This window comes from Danio aesculapii, chromosome 4, assembly GCF_903798145.1.
Source record: "Danio aesculapii chromosome 4, fDanAes4.1, whole genome shotgun sequence".
NCBI classification, from domain to species: Eukaryota; Metazoa; Chordata; class Actinopteri; order Cypriniformes; family Danionidae; genus Danio; species Danio aesculapii.
The window spans coordinates 37,894,733-37,917,680 of record NC_079438.1 but is presented as its reverse complement, the minus strand read 5'-3'; the positions used below and the strand labels follow the sequence as shown (position 1 = coordinate 37,917,680).

The 22,948-nt window shown below is 36.3% G+C and overlaps 1 protein-coding gene across 4 annotated transcripts in view; it reads left to right on the top strand.

Annotated features, from left to right (window-relative positions):
- Positions 1 to 22,948, top strand: part of syt1a (synaptotagmin Ia) — a 286,593-nt gene that overhangs the window by 222,151 nt on the left and 41,494 nt on the right. For all 4 annotated transcript variants that reach the window (XM_056455587.1, XM_056455585.1, XM_056455588.1 and 1 more), the window contains one exon: positions 4,864 to 5,052. In XM_056455587.1, coding sequence (XP_056311562.1) covers positions 4,890 to 5,052 — 163 coding nt within the window. In that variant the 5' untranslated portion in view covers positions 4,864 to 4,889. The remainder of the gene's footprint in view (positions 1 to 4,863; positions 5,053 to 22,948) is intronic.

The following is a 22,948-nucleotide window of genomic DNA, read 5'->3' as shown; positions in this document are numbered from 1 at the left end:
GCGTGTATCATTAGTAATGCAGTGAGTCACACCTGAAAAGACAAAGACCTGCATAATGAGCTGCATAATGAGCCATCAGACAGGTATGTTACTAAGAGGGAAGAGTTTCAAGAAAGAATCTGAGGAAAAAATTAGTAAATATATATTTTTTTGTTTGCAGTTTATTTAAAATATAGTTAACAATCACACAAAATAACTCGAGATACACTTGTATATATATATATATATATATATAAACTGTATAAACTTACACATAGCAAATATACTTGTAAAGTTACTTATAAATACACTTTACATATAACTTAAGGCATGCACTTGAATTCACACGTGAAACATTGCATACAGAAGACACATTCAGGGCAAAATCAACAATGTAAATATGAAGAGTGTACGATAATAAAGGGTTTAAGGTTTGTAAAAGCCCAGTGTGAGCATCACATGGTCTTAGCAGTACAGGTAGGAATCTCAGAGCCTGTGGAGCCATGTCAGCATCAGTCCCTCTTTACCGCTGTTGTTTTCACATCTGGAAAAAAATAAGCAAGCTCATTACATAAACTACATTAACATTTTTGTGATGTTCACTGATACGAGTACTAATTTACCTAATAAACTCAGTTAACACATAGGAATTATAAACTGAATTTTAGTTTAATAAGTAACTATAAAAACGCTTGTTTTATGCCATGTCTCTGGTAGCGTGTACATTATTACCTGGCTTACCTCAGTTCATTTCCATATGAACAGTGCGCTCACTGAGAACGGGATCATGTTCGCTGTAATGAGGCGACAAGAGAATCAGTCCTTACTTTTATACGAATTACATGAAAAGAGATTATTTGTTTTTGACTTGAATTGGTTAATGCAAAAGTAGACATATCAAGCTTTCTTTAGATATATCTCTCATGTCGGTTTGTTGAATATTTGCTGAGTTTCAGTTCATTTTGATGACGTGTTTTTTCTGAAACAGTCTACATCTTGCCTGCGTGTCATGCTGGCTATTTGTAAAATATCATAGCCTCGTGGGCATGGTAACATTAACTCTAATGAGCTCAGACTGAGAAACTAGACATACTGTTGGTTTCACACTGATTACTTTATCAAACAATATTTGTTTTCAACATGCACTCGCTGCATTTAAAAGTAGACACTTCAAGCTTTCTAGAGATATGCGTCTCATGTCTGTGTGTTTTGTTTTTGCTGAGTTTCAGCGCATTTTCAGCGCATTCACTGAGAGAGAAAAGACAGATTGCCTACACTGTTTATTATCCTTGTTTTGCAAAAGCACACATGTTTGTTGTTATTGTAAATGTAACAAAAACTAGACACCTAACAGATTCAATTGATGTATTGATCTTATCTCTACGATCAAAACTGAACGTGTAATTTAAGTTCATTTCAGCTTTAAGAAGTGACGACTTGTCAAAACGCGTACACGTGGTCTTCGACCCCTGGGGGTTAATAACACAAATGTGCAACTATCCAGAAGGACTCAACTGAAGCACACAGCCCATGCAAAAATGCAAAATAAAATGAACAAGCAGTTCTTAAGAGTAACTTTGAATCAGCAAAACACTGTTATTATCCAACCCTTTCTACGATGTCAAATTTGTCAGACCAAACTCAATGCACCCCATTTGCGGAAACGTTTGTGAAGCATTTTATGAAAGTATGTCCCTATTTTGCCCATGAATGCTTTCTCAATCTAGAAGAAAACTCTCCATATAACCTGTAGGCCATCAATCCTGCTGTCACCATAGCGACATGAGCACAGCGATGACAAGCTGTCCAACGCAACAACTCCAGCAGTTTCATAGAGTTCCAGCCAATGACCTGCAGAGAAAAGGACCTCCCCGCCCGATAGAAAGCCTAATTAAACTTGCAGCAAGTTCATTCTGACTCTTCTAAACTTTGAGGTTTTGAACCTGCCTCATTCATTCGATCTATTATTATTCCATCTGAGTGATTGACAATGGCAGTAATTACAGAGCAGGTACAATGGCAGCGACGCCGGCTGTGCGAGAGTGGGTGGATCTAACATGGCTAGAGGAGAACAAGACTCGCAGTTCATCAGCACATACCATGACCTACCGCAGGCCTTCAAGACCTCCTGGGGTCATGCAAGAGAGATAGGATACTGAATGCACATGAACTGGTGAAGCAGAGAGAGTCTGTAGGCAAGAGAGTGAGTAAATGAACAGAGGACTGAGTAAACGCAAGCGAGAGATTAGGAAGGATGGATGGGAGGATGTTTAAACAGCTAAACACTCCTCACTGAGCACGCTGCAGTCGTAAAATCACACCTCATTCTCCACCTTTTTTGCTCACTAAATTAGATGCTCACACACTGGATTTTTCATCTTTCTCATTCACACTCCATCTCTCACATCCTGACCTGTTATCCGCCTTCTATCTATATCCCCCCATTAGGGGTGTTGTGAACAAGCCGGTGTTTTTGAACGAATCTTTAAAGCCAACGACTCAAGTTTACTTTCATGCACTGATTGTCCTTTGTAAAGTGAGGGACTGTATTGGTTTCTTCAAAAGACTCAAGGAAGTTGCCTGTGAAGGAGTATTTCGTTTTTGGAACTTGTTTGAATAAGCAAACAAAGCCGTCAGTGTTCATGAATGAGTTATGCGTTTTATGAACAAGAGTTGTTGAACCAATAAACTAAAAATGTATGTTTATTCAGTTACTAATGAGCCTTTTAGGTTCAACAATGAAGGTAAATGATGTAATGTTACTGAAAAGCATGCTTATACAATTAAATTCTTATGGTTTATTCACATAGAATGCAAAAACACAGGGCGGTGGAATAAAAACTTCTTTTCATAGAAGATGTGATGCTGCAGTCAAACATATCCTAGCATATTTACATAAAAAAGCAAAGAACAGTGCAGAGCAGAAAAATAACAGTAAAAAACAAAGCAGTAGAGTGTCAAAGTGTATTCCGTGCAGTGGTGTAGTCCTTGCTATACGCACGAATACTCAGTATGCCTACTTTATTCCACAAGCTGTTTGGGTATTACGACTTCTGAGGATTATACTCTCGGTATACTCACTTGTTTTAGTGATTAGACTTCCCTAATTTTTGTGTATGGAGTATTTGAGTTTTTCAAAGATCACAACAAATCAGCTGAATGAAGTCTCGCTGAAACGTTCAAGTAAAATTATAAAACAGCATGGGCGTCGCTTTAGCCCTCCATTCAGCCCCCCTAACACCTTTGCAATTACCTCTCCACTACTTAATGATCGCCTCAGTCCCCTTTAAATTTGATATAAAAACGGCAGTAGAATTCCGCTCCTGAACTCGTTTTTTAGTTAGTCAGCAAACCACAGCTGTGCAGTGTGTGTATATATATATATATATATATATATATATATATATATATATATATATATAAATCAAATGAATCTGATACATTGACTTTCGTCGTTTCTTTGCCTACTTTTAAAATTTGGATTGGGTGGGTAATAGTACACCACCTATTTTTTTAGGACTACAACACTGGTTCCGTGTAGGTGTTCACCTAACATTTGAGTGAATGATTCAGTGAGCCTCTTCTAATACTTTTATTGGTGCCACATACAAGAGCAATGATGTAACTGAAATTGGAACGTATTTATGGAGTATTTGATTATTTATTTAGTCATTCATTAATTTTCTTTATGGCTTAGTGCCTTTAATAATCCGGGGTCACCACTCATATGTTTAACACAGCGGATGCTCTTCCAGCCGCAACCCATCACTGGGAAACACCCATACACTACCATTCACACACATACACTACGGGCAATTTAGCTTACCCAATTGACCTATAGCGCATGTCTTTGGACTTGTGGGGGAAATTGGAGCACCCGGAGGAAACGCACGCCAACACACGGATAACACGCAAACTCCACACAGAAATGCCAACTGACCCAGCCGAGGCTCAAACCAGCAACCTTCTTGCTGTGAGGCGACAGCAACGCTGTGCCACCGCTCCGCCCAGTATTTCTCATGCAGCTGTCAAATTTTTAGGAGCCAACAAAACCTTTTTGACACTATTTGATACACCATGTCATGTTCACACTGTCTCCATTTCCAGAACGCTCTGTTTTCGGGGCTCAAAAACTCTGGGGTAGTATGGACGGAAGGCGTAACCATAGCAAAACTAATGCATTTTAAAATTAAAATGGATTAATGTAAATGGGGCCTGACTATTCTCTTTAAGTTTTAAAGCTGTTCAGATTTGTTTTGTTTAATTTTGTTCTTTCATTTTATGACCTATTTGTATTTTTTTTTTGTGGCAATAAACTGTGCTGGTTCCATTTGTCTATGCCAAAAAACAGTAACAGTGTTTGCAATATAGATATTATTTTATAACATTATAATGCTGTCATTGTGCTCGATTTTTATTAAGTCCTATGAGGCAGCAGCAGTAACAATACCTGGCATGTGTATAGTGTCAGGCTTGTGTATAGTGGTGTGGACTCGACTAACTAGCAGTAGATTGTACTTTTCTTTTCAGCACAAAACTTGTTTCTGTAAACACATTCAGCATGTTATTATGAAAACAGCATCTGACATGGTTGTGTTTTATGTGACTTGAGAAAATTACATAATTACGGTCAGACTGAAATGGATTTCCAGAAATGCATTCTGAATAGTATTTCAAAGCGCATATCAATGCAGCTTGAAATGGGTTTGTGAATCACACTTGCTGATTATGATAAGATTTCAATGAGATATGCACAACATACTATTTTGGACGGACAATCTAAACTAGGCTAAAGATGTTACAATAATTGTAACAATAATTACAATAATTCTTTTTTTAAAGTCGCAGCTTACTTAAATAACTCTCTCTCTTTTGTCTGTTTAGCTTCTGCCTGGCTCCCACATCCAGCGATGAGTCGAAGGGAGGCTCGGGTGGGGAACCCTGCGCCCACCGCAGCGCCTGAGGTACCGGGCAACAGCACAGAGGCAGCAGGACCTGGACCCCGTGAGACCAAAGATGAGATGTTCTCTAAAGTCAAAGACAAGTTCATGAATGAACTGCACAAAATCCCACGTGAGTTAACCGTTTCACCCTCAGCGTGCTATATTCAGTTTGCATAATTTTGTCATTGAAAATGAAATCCTGAGTGGCATTGATTGAGACCCAGCATAGGTGGTGAATAGCAAGTTCTGTCAGATCCATCTTTATTATGTTCCGCTTTTTAAACTTCCATTGTTCAGCCTGCGCTGAAAAAATAATGAGCTTGAGAAACAGGCATCCAACAAGCATGTTCCCTCTCTTTCTAATTGTAAATAAGCAAGTAAATGAGTTTTGTTATTTGCATGCCTTGGTTTTTTTAAGTACCTCTGCCTCGGTCGGTAACACACTGTAGCTCACTGTGAATCATGTTGCTGAATTTAGACATCATGTTTACCATCAACTAATTCACTGTACACTCATTCATATTTTCAAGTAAAAACACTGAAAGATCTGCAATTGTGCTTGAGTGCTAATTTAGCGGCACTTTTATTATATATATATATACATATATATATATATATATATATATATATATATATATATATATATATATATATATATATATATATATATATATATATATATATATATAATAAAGACCTGAGAAAGGTGCGAGTCCTCTCCTCCACCTACAGTACCTTACTGTAGGTGTCTGGTCATTTTACCCAGCTCTCTGTCTCTCATACTCAATTTCACACATGTAACTTCTCTTTCTCTCTCACTCACACTCTCACACACGTACTCTTTCACTTCCACCCTTGCTTTCGCACTTGAAGACACATTCACCACATTAATTATCACTTTGCCTTCCTGCAGACAACTGTAAAATAAAGGGTTGCCGCATTTGACTCAGACAGATTTGCCCCTTTCTGAGATCCAGCCAGAAAAAGACACCCCATTACAGTCTCTTAAATTACTGTTTTAGCCACCTCCCTCCATCACGTGCATGTCTCTGTGCCAAGCGGTGCCTGGGTTGATGAATGCCTGAAGAGAAGGATGCAGTATTGACCGGCCATCCAGGAACCCTGACGGACCTGCATTAGTGATAAATGAGCATGCCCAGATGCAGAGTACTTGAGCAGTTCTGCGCCAATATAAGCCACTGCACTGCATATGTGCAGGTGCCGCCTGTAAAAAGAAGATTCATGGACCTGTCACAATCTGCCATCTAGCGCAGCAAAAACAGGAACACAGACAGATGCTGCATAGTGAGGATAAAGATTTACTTCACTCTCACTCTTTTGCCTTTCTGTCATAACGCTATGTAGACAAAACATGAAGACAAATATCCATTTCTATGACACGGCTCAATGTTGCTCAGGTACATTTGGACCTTTAAAAATAAGCTTCCAATAACCGGTTTTCATTCACTAATTTGTTTACAAAGTAACATCAAACAGTGGCATACTTTATTTATGTAAGAGATGATGTACATACAGCTGATTAATCTCACAGAATACAGCCCAACGTGACTGAAGGGCTTTATTCTGCAAAACAATCGGCTGGATGTACATTATCATGCCTATTACATGGCTACCTGCCACAACAAAACAATTAGACATTAAACATTGATCCAAATCAAAAAAGTAGCTCGTTAAATAATGAATTATATTGCTATAATCAACAAAAAGTTGCCATTTTTTGCGATCATGCAAAATGATTAATTTAAACGCAAAATAATTGCAAAAAATCTAAATAATCTCATAAAACATCCAATTCCAAATCATATAATCAAATAAAATTTATTTCAGTTTGAAATTAATTGTTTTACATGATTTCTAGATGTTGCATACGCAGCGCACATGAGTGTGTCTCTTGAAAAATGATGTCCTCTCAATCATTACATTATGGCCACTGGACGTAACCGAACTGAAGGACATTATGTGTGCTTTACATATATGACTGGTATTATGAAAACTAGGCGGTCTGGTTAAAGTATGCTCCAGCAGCAAGGTTGTTATCGTAGGATAAAGCCAGACAGGCTATTGTATTAGATTTGCTTTATTCTGTGAAATAATATGCTGACTTCTTGCCACAAATGTAAACATTAGACACAAAACATCGATCTAAGCTGTTATTAATTCTTTATTTATAGGCAAAGCTGACAGAAACAAAAGTGGCTGAGTGGATCATACACTAACCTACGCATTATTCAGAAACATCTAAAACAGAAGTGGAGACAGACAAGCAAATATATGAATGTGAACATATTTACTGATGGTCAGAATGATTTCAAGTACCCACGTGACACACATTGGAATGTTGTGATCAATTAAAATCAGTCAAGTATTGCAGAGAGCCACGTAATAATTACTTATAATAAATCTTTCCTGTAATGAAGTAATGAACTGTGTGAGGGTATCTTCCATTTCATTTCCACCTCATATTTTGTGATGGGAAAGAATGACTCTATGTTGTTCACAAGTGATGTTTAGAATTTTAATATTTCATAATTATATATAAAACAAATTGTATTGCTTTATTCAGGGATAGTTGTTGGTTATGGTAGAAATGACACCACATTTTTGGGAGAGCAAATGTAAATAAACGGACACTTTGTTTTTTGTTTCAAATTGTTTGTAGTCTCAAGTAGTGACACATATTCAAAACAGTTTACCCATAACCTGTGATTACCAGCGTTCCCTCAACCCCCACGGTCACACAACATCACATCCGTTCTACGGCGGCCATCACAAACGCTCCTGCGTGCAGAATCACTGCGACAGGTAGCTCTCTGTACGCCACACTCATTTTGTCATGGCACTCGTCGAGAACATTCCCTGTTGAGCCTCTAGACCGGATGACAGGTTCAACAGTTCAAACCCAACCATCTTGGCTCAAAAAGGTCTGCACAGTGCTGCGGTTACACAGCTTGGTTGACTCGCAGCAACAAAAGAAAATGACTGTAACACAACAGCTCTGGTTATTCTCCCAACGCTCCACCGCTCAAGCTCAAGGCATCTGTTTTCGATGATAATTAACTTCGCCGCACAGAGACAGTTTGAGACATTATTCAGCTGTGCCACAATTAAAATGAATAATGAACACACTCTGTCCAGCACTCTTGCATACTGGATCCCCAACACAATGCCCCTTGATCTCTGCAAATTTCTGAGACGTTTTATCAAACACCACAATCAATGTTCATTTCTTGTTAAAATGCAGACTTAACCGGGAACATGGGCTTTGAACATTAGCTACAAATTAATGGGTTCAGATTTTATAAATTGCCATTATTACAAGAAATCTACATGCATTTGCATTTTAATTTGAGCGCAAGCTTGAAAAATGTTGCCTGTCTTGTGATTTGTCACGTAGTTGAACACTTATTAGATCTGATTCAAACCCTAGTGAGCTCCCCACTGTAGATATCTACTGTGAAACCTTGTTAAAGATGTTTAAATTGTCTTCTAGTCAGCAACTCTTCAATCACTCGTTTGTTTTGTGCTAAAGACAAAGCTCACGAGAGACTCGTTGTGAAATACGTATGACATTAGCAAATTGTAAACTATATAGAACAAAATATATAATGCACACAAATTGTGGGTGAAATATGGTTTTAATTTAGGAAAATATTTTCTGTAGTTACTTTTCTGAGCTACTCTTCCATTCTCCTCTGCTATATTGACATTTTTTCTAAAACTAATACATTTTGATGTATACCTTTTTTTTTTTTTTTTTTGCATGGTGCTAATTAATTAGAGAAAAATTAGGCCTAATCCCAATTCTCCACAGTAGCTCTTCCCCTTTTACCCCTTTCTATTTAGCTTGAAGGGGAAGGGCTAGATAGCTCTTAAAACTGAGATTTTTTTAGGACCACACTTGAAACACCATCACCAAACACCATCTACAACGGCAGTATGGCTGCACACGGCAGTCAAGAGATGCACAAATGAGGATTTTTGTCATTATTACGAATTTTTACAACAAACAAGCATATGTTTTCACACATTCACAACCACTTTTGTGTTTTACTGTGATGCTTTAAAAAAAAACGATAAAATAAAAACCGCTAAATTTTGCTATCTATAATCTCTAATAATAACACTTACATAGTAGTCCCACAACATTGTTACTTGATGACAGTCCCTGTCAGATGAATACCCTGTCACTCGATGAATCCCCTGTCAGAAAAGTCTAGTGGCTGAGAATGAGCTTTTTACAGTGTTTGCTATAATGTTAATGTTGGTTTTTATGTTTACATAGATGAATATGGCCACAGTGTAAATGCACTGTACAGTTACAATCAAATTGCCACATTATATCATTATGATAACATGATTATTTATTTATTTAATTGTTTAACCACGAATGTCCCATTGAGATACAATATCTTCTACCAGGGAGTCCTGGTCAAGACAGGCAGCATACAGTAGGTGAGAGTTCAAAGTGGCTATTACCGCCGTGGCTTATACCGCCGCCGTTTGAAATAAATGCTGCTCTGTTTTTAGTGTAAGACCGCAGTTTGTGAAAAAGCCGCCAGGGGGCGCAAAGGGACGGGATGCGAACGGAAAGAAATAGCCTTTACAGCAGCTCTCTCTCTCTCTCTCTCTCTCTCTCTCTCTCTCTCTCTCTCTCTCTCTCTATATATATATATATATATATATATATATATATATATATATATATATAATTATGTATTTATTTAATTATATATAATTATAAATATATTCTTAATAAACTTCCCAGCCACAAATATTAAAAAAACACAACTTGTATTCAAACTGGGCGAGGATTAGAAAGAATACGATGATTGTTATATAATTTAAAATGTTATTCCTCTTGTCCAATTTCTTTATGCACATTTTTTCACTCGCTACTCTGCCAGGAACTTCGCCGCTAGAGAGCACCTTCAAAAATCTCAATCTCATGGCTCATTCTTCACGAATATAGAATTAAAATAATGCCGCGTTTGGTTCATTGTGCATCCCGCGGGTGCAACCAACAAGAATTGTGCATTTTAGTTTAACTTTTTGAGCGTTAAAAGCAGTTCGGTGTTAGTTTTTATTTAAATATATCAAGCCGAAACTAAACAGCGCATTCTCTCCGCCTCCTCGTTCATAACCAGCGGGACCGGGACAACTGCTGAAGCAGGCAATAGAGAAACTCCGTCATTCATCATAATCTTTCTTAGCTGATGTTTCGGAGTCGAAAGAATATATTAAAGAAAAATGTTCTTTTAACAGTCGCTATATATTTAATCTTTTTTTTTTCTTTTTTTCCTGTCATTTCTCTTCAGCAAATTATATTTTTTAAAGCTGCTTGATTCTTTTAAAACCGAAAGCAGAGCCCGTCAATTGGTGTTTTTCCATAAGATACGTTTATCCTACGATAATTTATCCTCTGATCCTTTTGCATAAAGGTTTTAATAAAAAAAAAAACAGGTCACTTAATTACTTTCGATGTGCTAAAATGTTTGTTAAACGAATGTTATTTTAAAAAAAAAAGCATATGCACATATTACAATTGTAAAATAGTCTAAAATGCATGGTCTAATCAGAAATAAAGGAAATTAGTTCTATTTAATGCATAAAATAGGCTAGCCTTTTTATAAATTGAGTTTAATTGATTTGAAACTTTTAATTGCATTTTAACGTCCTGTATAAATAATAAAAATTGCATCAGATTGACGAAAAAACGAATATTAATACCTGCAAACAGGGCCACGGTTACTTTTTTTTCACTGACTGGCATGACTGGCAAACGCGTCAGAAAAAAAAAACTGCTGAATCTCTGCGAATATTTGGTTAACTTATAAAACAAATGTCTGGTTTAGTGATGTTAGTAATGCATAGAAAAATGCAAAGCAGAATTCTCCTGAGCTCATTAAACCACTGATGACAGCGACGGAATCACTGGCTCACCACGTTCTTACGAACATATTTTATTTATTAAAGGTATTATTTCATTGACCTGAACATAACCAGTTATAATATAATTACTAACCCATCCTCTAAAGCAGGCAACACTCTATTCAGCTATGTTTTGTGTTTTTACTTAGAAATATTTTCTTTTTGGCGAATGCTTGGAGCGTAATATAGATATTTTAAATAACAGGTAGTAGGGGTGGGCGGTACACCGGTGTCATAGTCATCACCGGTGTGACATTGCGCCACGACATGGATTTTCTAATACTGTCAGTACCGTAATAAATCAATTATGCACCTTGAACGGCTGCATTTACATCAATAATAGCTAATTCTAAATAATAAGGCATTCAATTTTCTTCAAACGTTCAGTTGTGGTCTGAATACATGTCCTTATACTACAGGGCTCGAAATTGCAACCATTTTGGTCGCATGAGCGCCCGAAATTTAATCTATGCCCCCTTATAATATATTTGGGAGCATTTGTGTGTCTGAATATAATGAACAGGGAGCTTTTGTTACTGCAGGAAATACAAACGACTGAAGAGTGAAAAGTGCACAGGTTTGCAAACCTCCCCTAAAGTTATAATAATAATAATGGCGCAGATGACAGCGATCATGACATGAGGTAAATGTTGATCCGCCAGCTGAGATCAATCGAGTGTTTTCGGAGAAGGTGCCCGAATCTTGATGCGTTGCATTCACCGCGTGTTCAGCGCAAATGTCCGCTAAATATAAAATCTAACACTGTACACATCATCGCCAAAGAAACTCACCTTTACTAAGTTTACACTGAAACTACGGCTCATAACAAAGAGCGGAATTGCGCCGGTGGTCATCATGAGAATCCTGCTCTGTCTGCTCATAAATTGGTGCGGCTGACTCGCCTGCTTTATTCCACCAACACAGAGAAATGAAGATCAGCTCATAACGAGACTCAGCATTTACAATGAACCAAACCAAAACTTTTAAAGAGTGATAGAAGTGAAACTTTCTTTTGTCTGTTCTTCCTTGAGATGTTTTTTATTTTGCTATTGAAAGTAATTCCATGATATTATGCCGTCACCGTTCAAAAGATAGAAACATTCATTTTCATAAGGCCCCATATTTAATGCGGTTTAATTTTTAAACGCATAGGTTTTGTTACGCCACCCGTCCTATAGGAGTTTTGGATTTTGTGTATTCATGTTTGTGAAAAACACTTAGTGGAGACCCCTTCCCCCTTCTCATAACCAAAAGCTTGTCTGTCAGGAGTTAATGGGCATCAGTGAGGCCGAAATCATGTCTATTTAAGTGTCTTTAATATGGTGTATAGATTATTATGCGTTATTGAAACATCAAGGGGGACGCAGCAAAGTCACTTATAAATTAAAATTGTATTATTTTAAGCAATTTTATTATTTTTTGCAACAGCCTTACATTTAAAACGGAAACTTAACGGCGATTATAATCAAAAAGAACTCAGCCTGTAAGGCTAGATGTTTTCTTTCCCTTATTTATTAATTTATTTGTTCATGTGTTTGGCGCATGTAACTCGTGTGCCATCGTGTGCCATCGGAAAACTAGTGTAATGACGGCAAGCCATCTTTCCCAGACTCGGGGCAAAGTCCTGCCTCTCCTTTCACTCCGTCCCGAAGCCCCAGCTGGCCCTCCTGGCATCCTCTGCGTAAAACATATGCTGGATAAGTTGACGGTTCATTCCGCTGTGGCAATTACAGACTAATAAAGGGACTAAGCCAAAAAGAAAACGAATGACGAATGAATGAATGAATAAATAAATAATAATAATAAAATAAATATAAGGTAATAATCTTTACACACAGATGCCGCGTAAGTGGCCTTTTTTAATTTAGAGATGGTACATTTGAATTGCCTCTGCCATTTCTTCCCCCACCTCAAACCTGAAAGTTGAAGAGAGAACTATATTCTTTGAATAAAACTATTGAGCTATAAAGGGAAAAAACGCAGAAGAAATTTGCCATTATATTAATTTTAGCACAGCTGCCAGTCATTTTCACATTCGTTTTTCAGTTAGGGATTAATATTAAAGTAGCCTAGTAAAAATGTCTATACTATAATATTATAATTTGTTATATCCATTATTATTATTATTATTATTATTAAAGCTATACAATTAATATGTTATTAATGTGTTTTTGTGTTCCTCGTCTTGTACGTCGCCGTGTTATTGTGCGTCAACGTCACGTTTATCTGTCCTTAAGCGCGCATATAGTCGAACATTTCTGCTCGACATCGGTAGAAACAAACTTCACAAGTTAAACTCCGCGGACACTGATGAGCTGCAAGATTTCGGCTTGCTCCGGATGCGTACCCATCCTCCGACCCCCACCTCACCACCTCGCCCACAATGGAGGCGCTTCAAGCGGCGCGAGAGGAAGCAGAAGAGGGGTAAGCGCGGGGGTATCCGAACAAGGCTAGCGGCTAACCCCCACAAACCCGCAATCCCCTCCATCATTCTAGCGAACGTACGCTCGCTAGACAACAAACTGGACTACATCCGTCTACTTCGTTCATCACATAGGACTGTAAAGGACTGTTGTGCTTTTGTGTTTACACCACACAGAGAGGAGCTTACAAAGCCTTCCCCCTCCCCCACCTTGGTGGACCACTTAACTGTCATGCTAATGCCTGCTTACAGACCGATAGTTAAAGTCACCAAACCGGTTTGCAAGGAGATACAAGTGTGGCCAGAAGGTTCTTCAGAGGCTTTACAAGACTGCTTCAATACCACAGACTGGGATATGTTCAAACAGGCTGCCACTCAAAAGAGCAAGAGCACCAGCCCCAATCATGTACACCTTCTACAGAGGCACTATTGAGAGCATCCTGACCAGCTGCATCACTGTGTGGTATGGAACCTTGGATTTTCTGCAGGAAAACACTTCAATGCATAGTGAGAACAGCTGAGAAGATCGTTGGTGTCTCTCTCCCCTCCCTTCAGGACATTTACAGCACACGTCTTACCCGTAGAGCCCTCTGCATAACAGCAGATGCCACCCACCCAATGCACAACTTCTTCAGTCTGCTGCAATCACACACACACACACACACACACACACACACACACACACACACACACATATTAATTTATATATATATATTTGGTTGACAATAAATAAATAAAAGAAAGAATTAATGAATGAATTCTACAGTCTGCGTGTGCCTCTATGTTTATAGAGTTACTGGAGACATCCAGTAAGACACAGTCAAATATTCAGTCCAAATGCACTGGAGAGACCTGAAACATGTTAATTTTTCCTTATTGGCTATATGACATTTAGATGTTGCATATTATTCTGTGGTCTTAAGAAAAGTGTTAAGTATTTCAGCACATAAGAGCAAATATAGCTTATAGCGCATTTCGTTGCGCTCGGCAGCTTTTCACTAATAAAGCTCTTCATGTAAATTTCATTTTTCAATTTTAGCACGTCATATAAAAATATCGCCCTTGCGCCCTCATTTATGATATCCTGCCGCCGGGCCTGCTATAGCGAAACTTTATTGTTTGAGAAGAAACAAAAACGGAAACTGTGCATGAAAACCTGGCTGGGAAGACGGCGATAACATGAATTTTCTGTTCTTCAACGAGAAGAATAAAATCGCAGACACGACACAATGACGGCGTTAATTATACAACGCAGTGTTTACGATCATATTAACAACTAACATTAATATCAATAACTCCTCTGGCTTTAGACTTTACCTTTTAGAGCTTGTTCTTGTCGGCGCAATATAAGTTTATTGCATGTATAGCTACGAATCAGATTATGAAGAATGATTAAGAGCATGCTTTTCCTTTATTTCATCCTTTCCGTAAGGTGTTTTATTTATTTATTTATTTATAATTTTTTAAAATAATGATGACAATATTCACTATCTAAGCATTCCTCGGTATACTACCAACAAATTACGCCCCTGTACCCAAGTAGCCTACCTAAGTTAATTTACATTTCATGTAAAAAATAAGAAATCAAAAAAGACCAAAGTATTATGCTAAATATCCGTACAAACGAACATGTTTGTTGTTTAACTTTCGTTGATAAAACAACACAATACAGCCTATAATAATGTAGGCTAGTTAAATAGAAATAACTTTAACTGCTTGAAACAGTAAACGTTACATTTTAGAAACTTCACAAATACTAATCAATAATAATATAAATAGTAACGTAGAACAAAAATATTAGCCTAGGCTTGTAACAACATAAGTCAGATGTTGAAAAACCTTGCTGGGAAGACGGCGATAACATGAATTTTCTGTTCTTCAACGAGAAAATAAAATCGCAGACACGACACAATGACGGCGTTAATTATACAACGCAGTGTTTACGATCATATTAACAACTAACATTAATATCAATAACTCCTCTGGCTTTAGACTTTACCTTTTAGAGCTTGTTCTTGTCGGCGCAATATAAGTTTATTGCATGTATAGCTACGAATCAGATTATGAAGAATGATTAAGAGCATGCTTTTCCTTTATTTCATCCTTTCCGTAAGGTGTTTTATTTATTTATTTATTTATAATTTTTTAAAATAATGATGACAATATTCACTATCTAAGCATTCCTCGGTATACTACCAACAAATTACGCCCCTGTACCCAAGTAGCCTACCTAAGTTAATTTACATTTCATGTAAAAAATAAGAAATCAAAAAAGACCAAAGTATTATGCTAAATATCCGTACAAACGAACATGTTTGTTGTTTAACTTTCGTTGATAAAACAACACAATACAGCCTATAATAATGTAGGCTAGTTAAATAGAAATAACTTTAACTGCTTGAAACAGTAAACGTTACATTTTAGAAACTTCACAAATACTAATCAATAATAATATAAATAGTAACGTAGAACAAAAATATTAGCCTAGGCTTGTAACAACATAAGTCAGATGTTGAAAAACCTGGCTGGGAAGACGGCGATAACATGAATTTTCTGTTCTTCAACGAGAAAATAAAATCGCAGACACGACACAATGACGGCGTTAATTATACAACGCAGTGTTTACGATCATATTAACAACTAACATTAATATCAATAACTCCTCTGGCTTTAGACTTTACCTTTTAGAGCTTGTTCTTGTCGGCGCAATATAAGTTTATTGCATGTATAGCTACGAATCAGATTATGAAGAATGATTAAGAGCATGCTTTTCCTTTATTTCATCCTTTCCGTAAGGTGTTTTATTTATTTATTTATTTATTTATTTATTTATTTATTTATTTATTTATTTATTTATAATTTTTTAAATAATGATGACAATATTCACTATCTAAGCATTCCTCGGTATACTACCAACAAATTACGCCCCTATACCCAAGTAGCCTACCTAAGTTAATTTACATTTCATGTAAAAAATAAGAAATCAAAAAGACCAAAGTATTATGCTAAATATCCGTACAAACGAACATGTTTGTTGTTTAACTTTCGTTGATAAAACAACACAATACAGCCTATAATAATGTAGGCTAGTTAAATAGAAATAACTTTAACTGCATGAAACAGTAAACGTTACATTTTAGAAACTTCACAAATACTAATCAATAATAATATAAATAGTAACGTAGAACAAAAATATTAGCCTAGGCTTGTAACAACATAAGTCAGATGTTGAAAAACCTGGCTGGGAAGACGGCGATAACATGAATTTTCTGTTCTTCAACGAGAAAATAAAATCGCAGACACGACACAATGACGGCGTTAATTATACAACGCAGTGTTTACGATCATATTAACAACTAACATTAATATCAATAACTCCTCTGGCTTTAGACTTTACCTTTTAGAGCTTGTTCTTGTCGGCGCAATATAAGTTTATTGCATGTATAGCTACGAATCAGATTATGAAGAATGATTAAGAGCATGCTTTTCCTTTATTTCATCCTTTTCGTAAGGTGTTTTATTTATTTATTTATTTATTTATTTATTTATTTATAATTTTTTAAAATAATGATGACAATATTCACTATCTAAGCATTCCTCGGTATACTACCAACAAATTACGCCCCTGTACCCAAGTAGCCTACCTAAGTTAATTTACATTTCATGTAAAAATTAAGAAATCAAAAAAGACAAAAGTATTATGCTAAATATCCGTACAAACGAACATGTTTGTTGTTTAACTTTCGTTGATAAAACAACACAATACAGCCTATAATAATGAAGGCTAGTTAAATAGAAATAACTTTAACTGCTTGAAACAGTAAACGTTACATTTTAGAAACTTCACAAATACTAATCAATAATAATATAAATAGTAACGAAGAACAAAAATATTAGCCTAGGCTTGTAACAACATAAGTCAGATGTTGAAAAAAAAAACTGCGTCTCTTCGCCTTTTGTTTTCTATTCATATTTTAAATTCTTTGCCAGAAAAACTAACATGTTGACTTTGTTCGGTTTAAACGGAGACTTATTTGAGATTACAATGTTTCCAGCAGCACTGAGACGTGTGCCTGTAGCGCATGCAGATACTGTGGCAAAGAGGGTATCTTGCTCCGCCGCCTGCATTTCTCGGAAACCAGCTCTACATCGCGGAGCGGCGCGTTCTCAACTACCAAATATGCTGCTCCATTTCTCATCAACGTCTACTATTTATCAGTTTCTCTTTTGTATTTGGCCATTTTTGAAAAGGCCTCTCTGCCATACCTGGCTGGACTAGCTGGGCATTTGCGTTCAGTAGATGACACCGGAGCTGGCTCCGCATTCCATGGGCTGGGTGACATGACCGCAGCTCTGGAGGTTCGACGTGTTTGTCCATTTAACACTTATTTTTCTAAACAAGCCCAACAAATAGCTTCATCCTAATTATTGATTCGCCTTTCTCGTTCGCCACGAATCCAAAATGTTTCCAGATTGGCGCTGAGCGAGCATAAGCAGAGCGTAAAACACTGGCTGCAGTCAGTAAACAATTTAACAGATGCCCCGTCTGCAGCCAAACTTTAAAAATGTATAAAGCATATTTTAATCGTTTAACTGATACCATTCATCGGTTACAAACGTGCCCTTTCGGTTATTGCTTAATCGGTTATTTTGAGCATCCCCAACTAAACCGCATGTGCAAGCTCTATTTTTTTTTTCTCTCACGGCCGCACGCCGGAGATCCGGCATGGTGCCGGAATACTTTAAGCCCTGGTAAGATCATGTTTATTACTAAGAAAACTAAATCAAAATTATATTTTAATTGAACACATCTGATCACATAAGGTACGCACAGAAAAGTCTGTTTAGTGTTGTGGAAAGGCAAAGCTGAATATCTGTGGTTAAACTGCCACCCAGCGGTCAAAAGCTGCTGGCGCACCAAGTACCGCTGTCGCCGCGGTATGAATGGCGCCATAAGGAACACATTGAAGTAGTAACATCTGTAGGACAAAGTTACAAAAAAAATAAAATAAAAAATACATGTCACAACACCTAGACACACACAAGAATAGTATAAACCATAATCACTGTTCTAAAATGACTTTAAAATAACTTGAAGCTCATTCCGTACATATGGAGCATACTTAGAGAATGCAGATTGACCTAACTCTGTGTGAAAAAAATGGCATCTTAAGAGTATATCGGCTGATCTGGTAGTGTAAGTATTTGAGCAGTACCACAGTAATTTGATATATACTGTGGCAATTTACCAACTAAAGCTTTAAAAATGAAAACTAAAATATATGTTGTTTTCTCCTTAACTGTAATGAGGTCTATTCTGTCATTTAGGTGTCATTAGACACCTAAATATTTATAAGATGCAACTTGTTCAATCTGTGCGCCATTTAAAGTTTTAATATTAAAATTGTGTATTGATTATCTGGATTGTGTAAAGATCATGTATTTAGTTTTAAATTTTGGGTAAAATTTGAAGCCCTTTGCCTTAACACTCTTCAAGGGCCAAGGGGAAGGGGTAGGGGTACAAAAATAGAATTGGGATTGGGCCTTATAGTATGCACCACAGCAATTGTGTTAAATGTAAATCGTTACGGTATTTTCTGTTCTTGTTCCTGTTTGTAGATGTACTTTACTTTCCCAATACATTTCTTATTAAAACCTATTTTTACCTAAATTATGTCTATACAGAAATAACAATCAAATTATATAAATATACACTATTCAGCACTAAAATTGAGTCAAATTTGAATTTAATTACATATTTCTCTGTAGATGACTTTTTAAGATACTTTCCTATAGTAATTGAAATTATTGAAGTCAGCAGTCCTTTCAATTATCTTTTAGCAATAATGTTAGCATATTGCTTATCTGGCACAAAAATACAGTTCTCATTGCAGATACCAGATAAAGTTGATTTTAATTACATGAAAACTTTCAGAAACTTTACTAAGATAGTTTGTTGTATTTAAATTAAATCTTTGTAACATTATCATTTACATGATGTACATTTCGAGCTTGAAAAGAGCAGTATACTCCACAAACATTAGAAGACTTTATTTAAACGAAACAATATTATTTGTTTTGTTTTTGAGATAAAGATTATAACAAGTGGATCCTAAACTGGCAGTTGATTTTGATTAATGATTAATGATTTGCGGTTGCAAAAAGAGACCGGTTGCAATAGCAAACATGTCGTGTTGTGCGGTAGGATGCCAAATTTCAAAAATAAAAAACTCATAACTTTTACTGTACACAACACTGCTTTTAATGCCAACCGCATATGTCTTTGGCTAAAAGGGAGCTGAAAAGAGTGAGGACCTAATTAAAATGCAGTTGTTTTGCTTGTTGATGATTATTCAGATTATTCAGAGTTCCGTCTTCTTTCCTTGTCTTTGGCTAGGCAGAACCTCTGTTTTTAGCACTACCAGGTTTTGAATCTCGTAATCATGGAACATTATTTCTTGCACATGACCACACAGAACAAAATTGTAGGCATCCAAAGACTTATAGGCCTATAACTTCTCTTTTGTAAAATTACTTGGAGTTTCAATGAGATAGTTGTATATTTCGGGCTGGATGCTTGGCAATTTCGTCTTATCCAGTATCCATTGGGAGGGTGCTATCATAAATGGACCTGTCAGATGAACGCCGCTCACTTTAACGATAATTTTGCAGAATAACTGTGGTTATCGTTGGGTGACAAGCTGTTATAATACGCTGAAAGCATTATTTAAATAATATATATAATATGTAATCGAAATAAGCCACACTCATTTTGTCGTGGCACTCATCGAGAACATTCCCAGTTGATATAAGTTTAATTATTTATAAATGGTTGAATTAATTATCAAACTGTTTTAATCAAAGTTACATCAAATTATATTTATCTGTACTGTAAATATAAAATAAATGTAAACATATTCCTGAAAACTCATGACCTTGTCAGCTAGACTGTCATGTTCAACTAGCCAAGCTACAGAAATGACAAGACATGTCAAGTTGTGTGTCCTCTGTCTATGTTTGTGAGGTGTGATGTGTTTCGCGGGATTGTGTTGTTCGCCAGTTTGTAGAAAGCCTCAGTCATGGTCGGCAACAGGAGGCGAACTGGAGCAGAATGCCAAACACATCACCAGCCAACAGATGACAGATGGATCTGCTTGCCCTTCCATTCTGCTGACCTTTGACCTATTACCATCTCCCTCTCTTCCCTTCTCCCCGCTGCCCTAAAACCGGCTCAGAGGACATCTGAAGGTTACCAGGCTTGTCAACCCAGCAACTCTGAAATCAAATTATGTAAACAAACAAAAATAAAAGGCCAGCCCTCTCCGTCTGCCTGCTTCACATTATAAAAGCCTGTTGGAGGACAAGATAATCTAATTTAAAACAAGTTAAAACTGCATTATAGCAGTAAACAGACATATGAGAAAAGACATTTTCCCTGCAGAGTAGCAGAGAAGCTGCTTTTAAATTTCTCATTTATAAAGCTAAGAGGCAGTAAGACATGCATTATATTGCAGAAGATAAGATTTAAAAGCTATTTTTAATAAACGCTGTTGGTTTGAATGTTTCTGTTCATCAAAAAATCTTAAAATGTTTCATTACTGTTTAATAACATAATAATAATAATAATAATAATAATAGTAATTCTTATTGATCACCAAGTAAGCAAATTACAGTGACTTTTGACTGTCAAAATGGGCATATTATATATTTAAAGCAATGAAAAAATGTAGAAACCACTTGCAAATCACAGTTTTTCTGGATTAATTACTTGTAATGAAATGTTTAAGTAAAGCTTATTTATATATTTTTATTTAGTGTATATACTTTTTTTTTTTTTTGGTTTTATTCTGTGTACTACATTTGTGTTTCTACATTTAAATTAAAAAATTGTCATTTGCTAGATGGATGATGTTGGAAGCGTACACTGAAAAAAAATATTCAAAGATGATTCCTTGGATTTACTAAATTTTTTTACGTTAAGTGGTTGTAAACAATTTATTTGGGTTGAATTTAAACAAACAAATTAAGTTGAACATTGCTCAATTTAATTTGTTTTTTAAATTCAACACAAATAAATTGTTTGCTACAGTTTTGCATGCAACACTTTTTTCAGTGTAAGACTCTGCTGAAAAACAATACATTAATATACTGTAGTCATTTGAGCTCCCGAATGTTAATAAAGCAAGGATCAAATGTAATATAAGTAAGCCAACAACAGAATGTCTACAGTGAAGAAGAAGGTAGAAAGAAACAAAGCAAAAACGCTGAGTAGCTTCACAGTCAGCAGTCCAAAAATGGCAGAAAATGTAACACCGTCTAGACTGCAAAATCACAGTGGAGAGCTCAATCTTGCTTCAGACATTAGGAGAGGAACTGCAGGTATCCAGAGAAGCAGTGCTGGGGCAGCTAAAAGCTGAGATAATGACTTTGTTCAATGATATCAAAGCAAATATTTTCACTCTGTGCAAAGGAATGAAAGCAGACATTCATGCTATATAAGAAGAGCTAACCAGTGAGCTAGCACATCTTCGTTACTGCATTACTATGTATATAAACTCAAGTTACTCAAGTAATTGTAATTATGTGTTTGAGTAAAGCTTTTTTAATATATATTTTATTTAATGTACAGTTGAAGTCAGAATTATTAGCCTCCCTGAATTATTGGCCCCCGTTTATTTTTTCCCCAATTTCTGTGCATTGGAGGGATGATTTTTTCAACAAATTTCTAAACTTAATAGTCTTAATAACTCATTTGTAATAACTGATTAATTTTATCTTTGCCATGATGACAGTAAATCATATTTTACTAAATATTTTTCAAGACACTTAAACATTTTTTTTTTTTGACATTTAAAAGTTTAACTAGGTTAATTAAGTTTACTAGGCAGGATAGGGTAATTAGGCAAGTTATTGTATAACGATGGTTTGTTCTGTAGACTATTGAAAAAAATATGTAGCTTAAAGGGGCTAATAATTTTGACCTTAAAATGGTTCTTAAAAAATTTAAAACTGCTTTTATCCTAGCCAAAATAAAACAAATAAGACTTTCTCCAGAGGACAAAATATTATCAGACATACTGTGAAAATTTCCTTGCTCTGTTAAACATCATTTGGGAAATATTTAAAAAAGAAAAAAAAAGATTCGGGGGGGGGGGGGGGGGGGGTTGGGGGGTAATATTTCTGACTTCAACTGTATATCAGTTTTTTTGGTTTATTCTGAAGATGAAAGGTAAACTTATGTACAAGAGAGCTGAGGTACATATATTTCCAGGCATGAACCTGGAAGTTGCCAGATTACACATGGCTAGAACCAGGTGAAAAGAAAACTTTGCAAAGTCAACATCACTTACAGCCGATTTTATCCAGAAAGGCTCACCAACACAATTAAATAAAAACTGGTCAGAATAACAAAAAAATGTGTTTCAAGAGTTCACACTTAGCTGATGATTGATTATAATTGGCATCGAGCTGCTGTTGTGTGTATGGCTGTTGCTAGGTGATGGCCACGAAAGCAAAGCGCCAAAATGGAAAGACGTACACACAACGTGGTCATTCTGCTTTTACTGATTCTTTTGGTTTTGGACAAACAGAAAGTGGCTGCCGCAAAAATACGATTCAGGTACGGTTCGTGGGTGCGCAGCCGAGTTCAGAACAC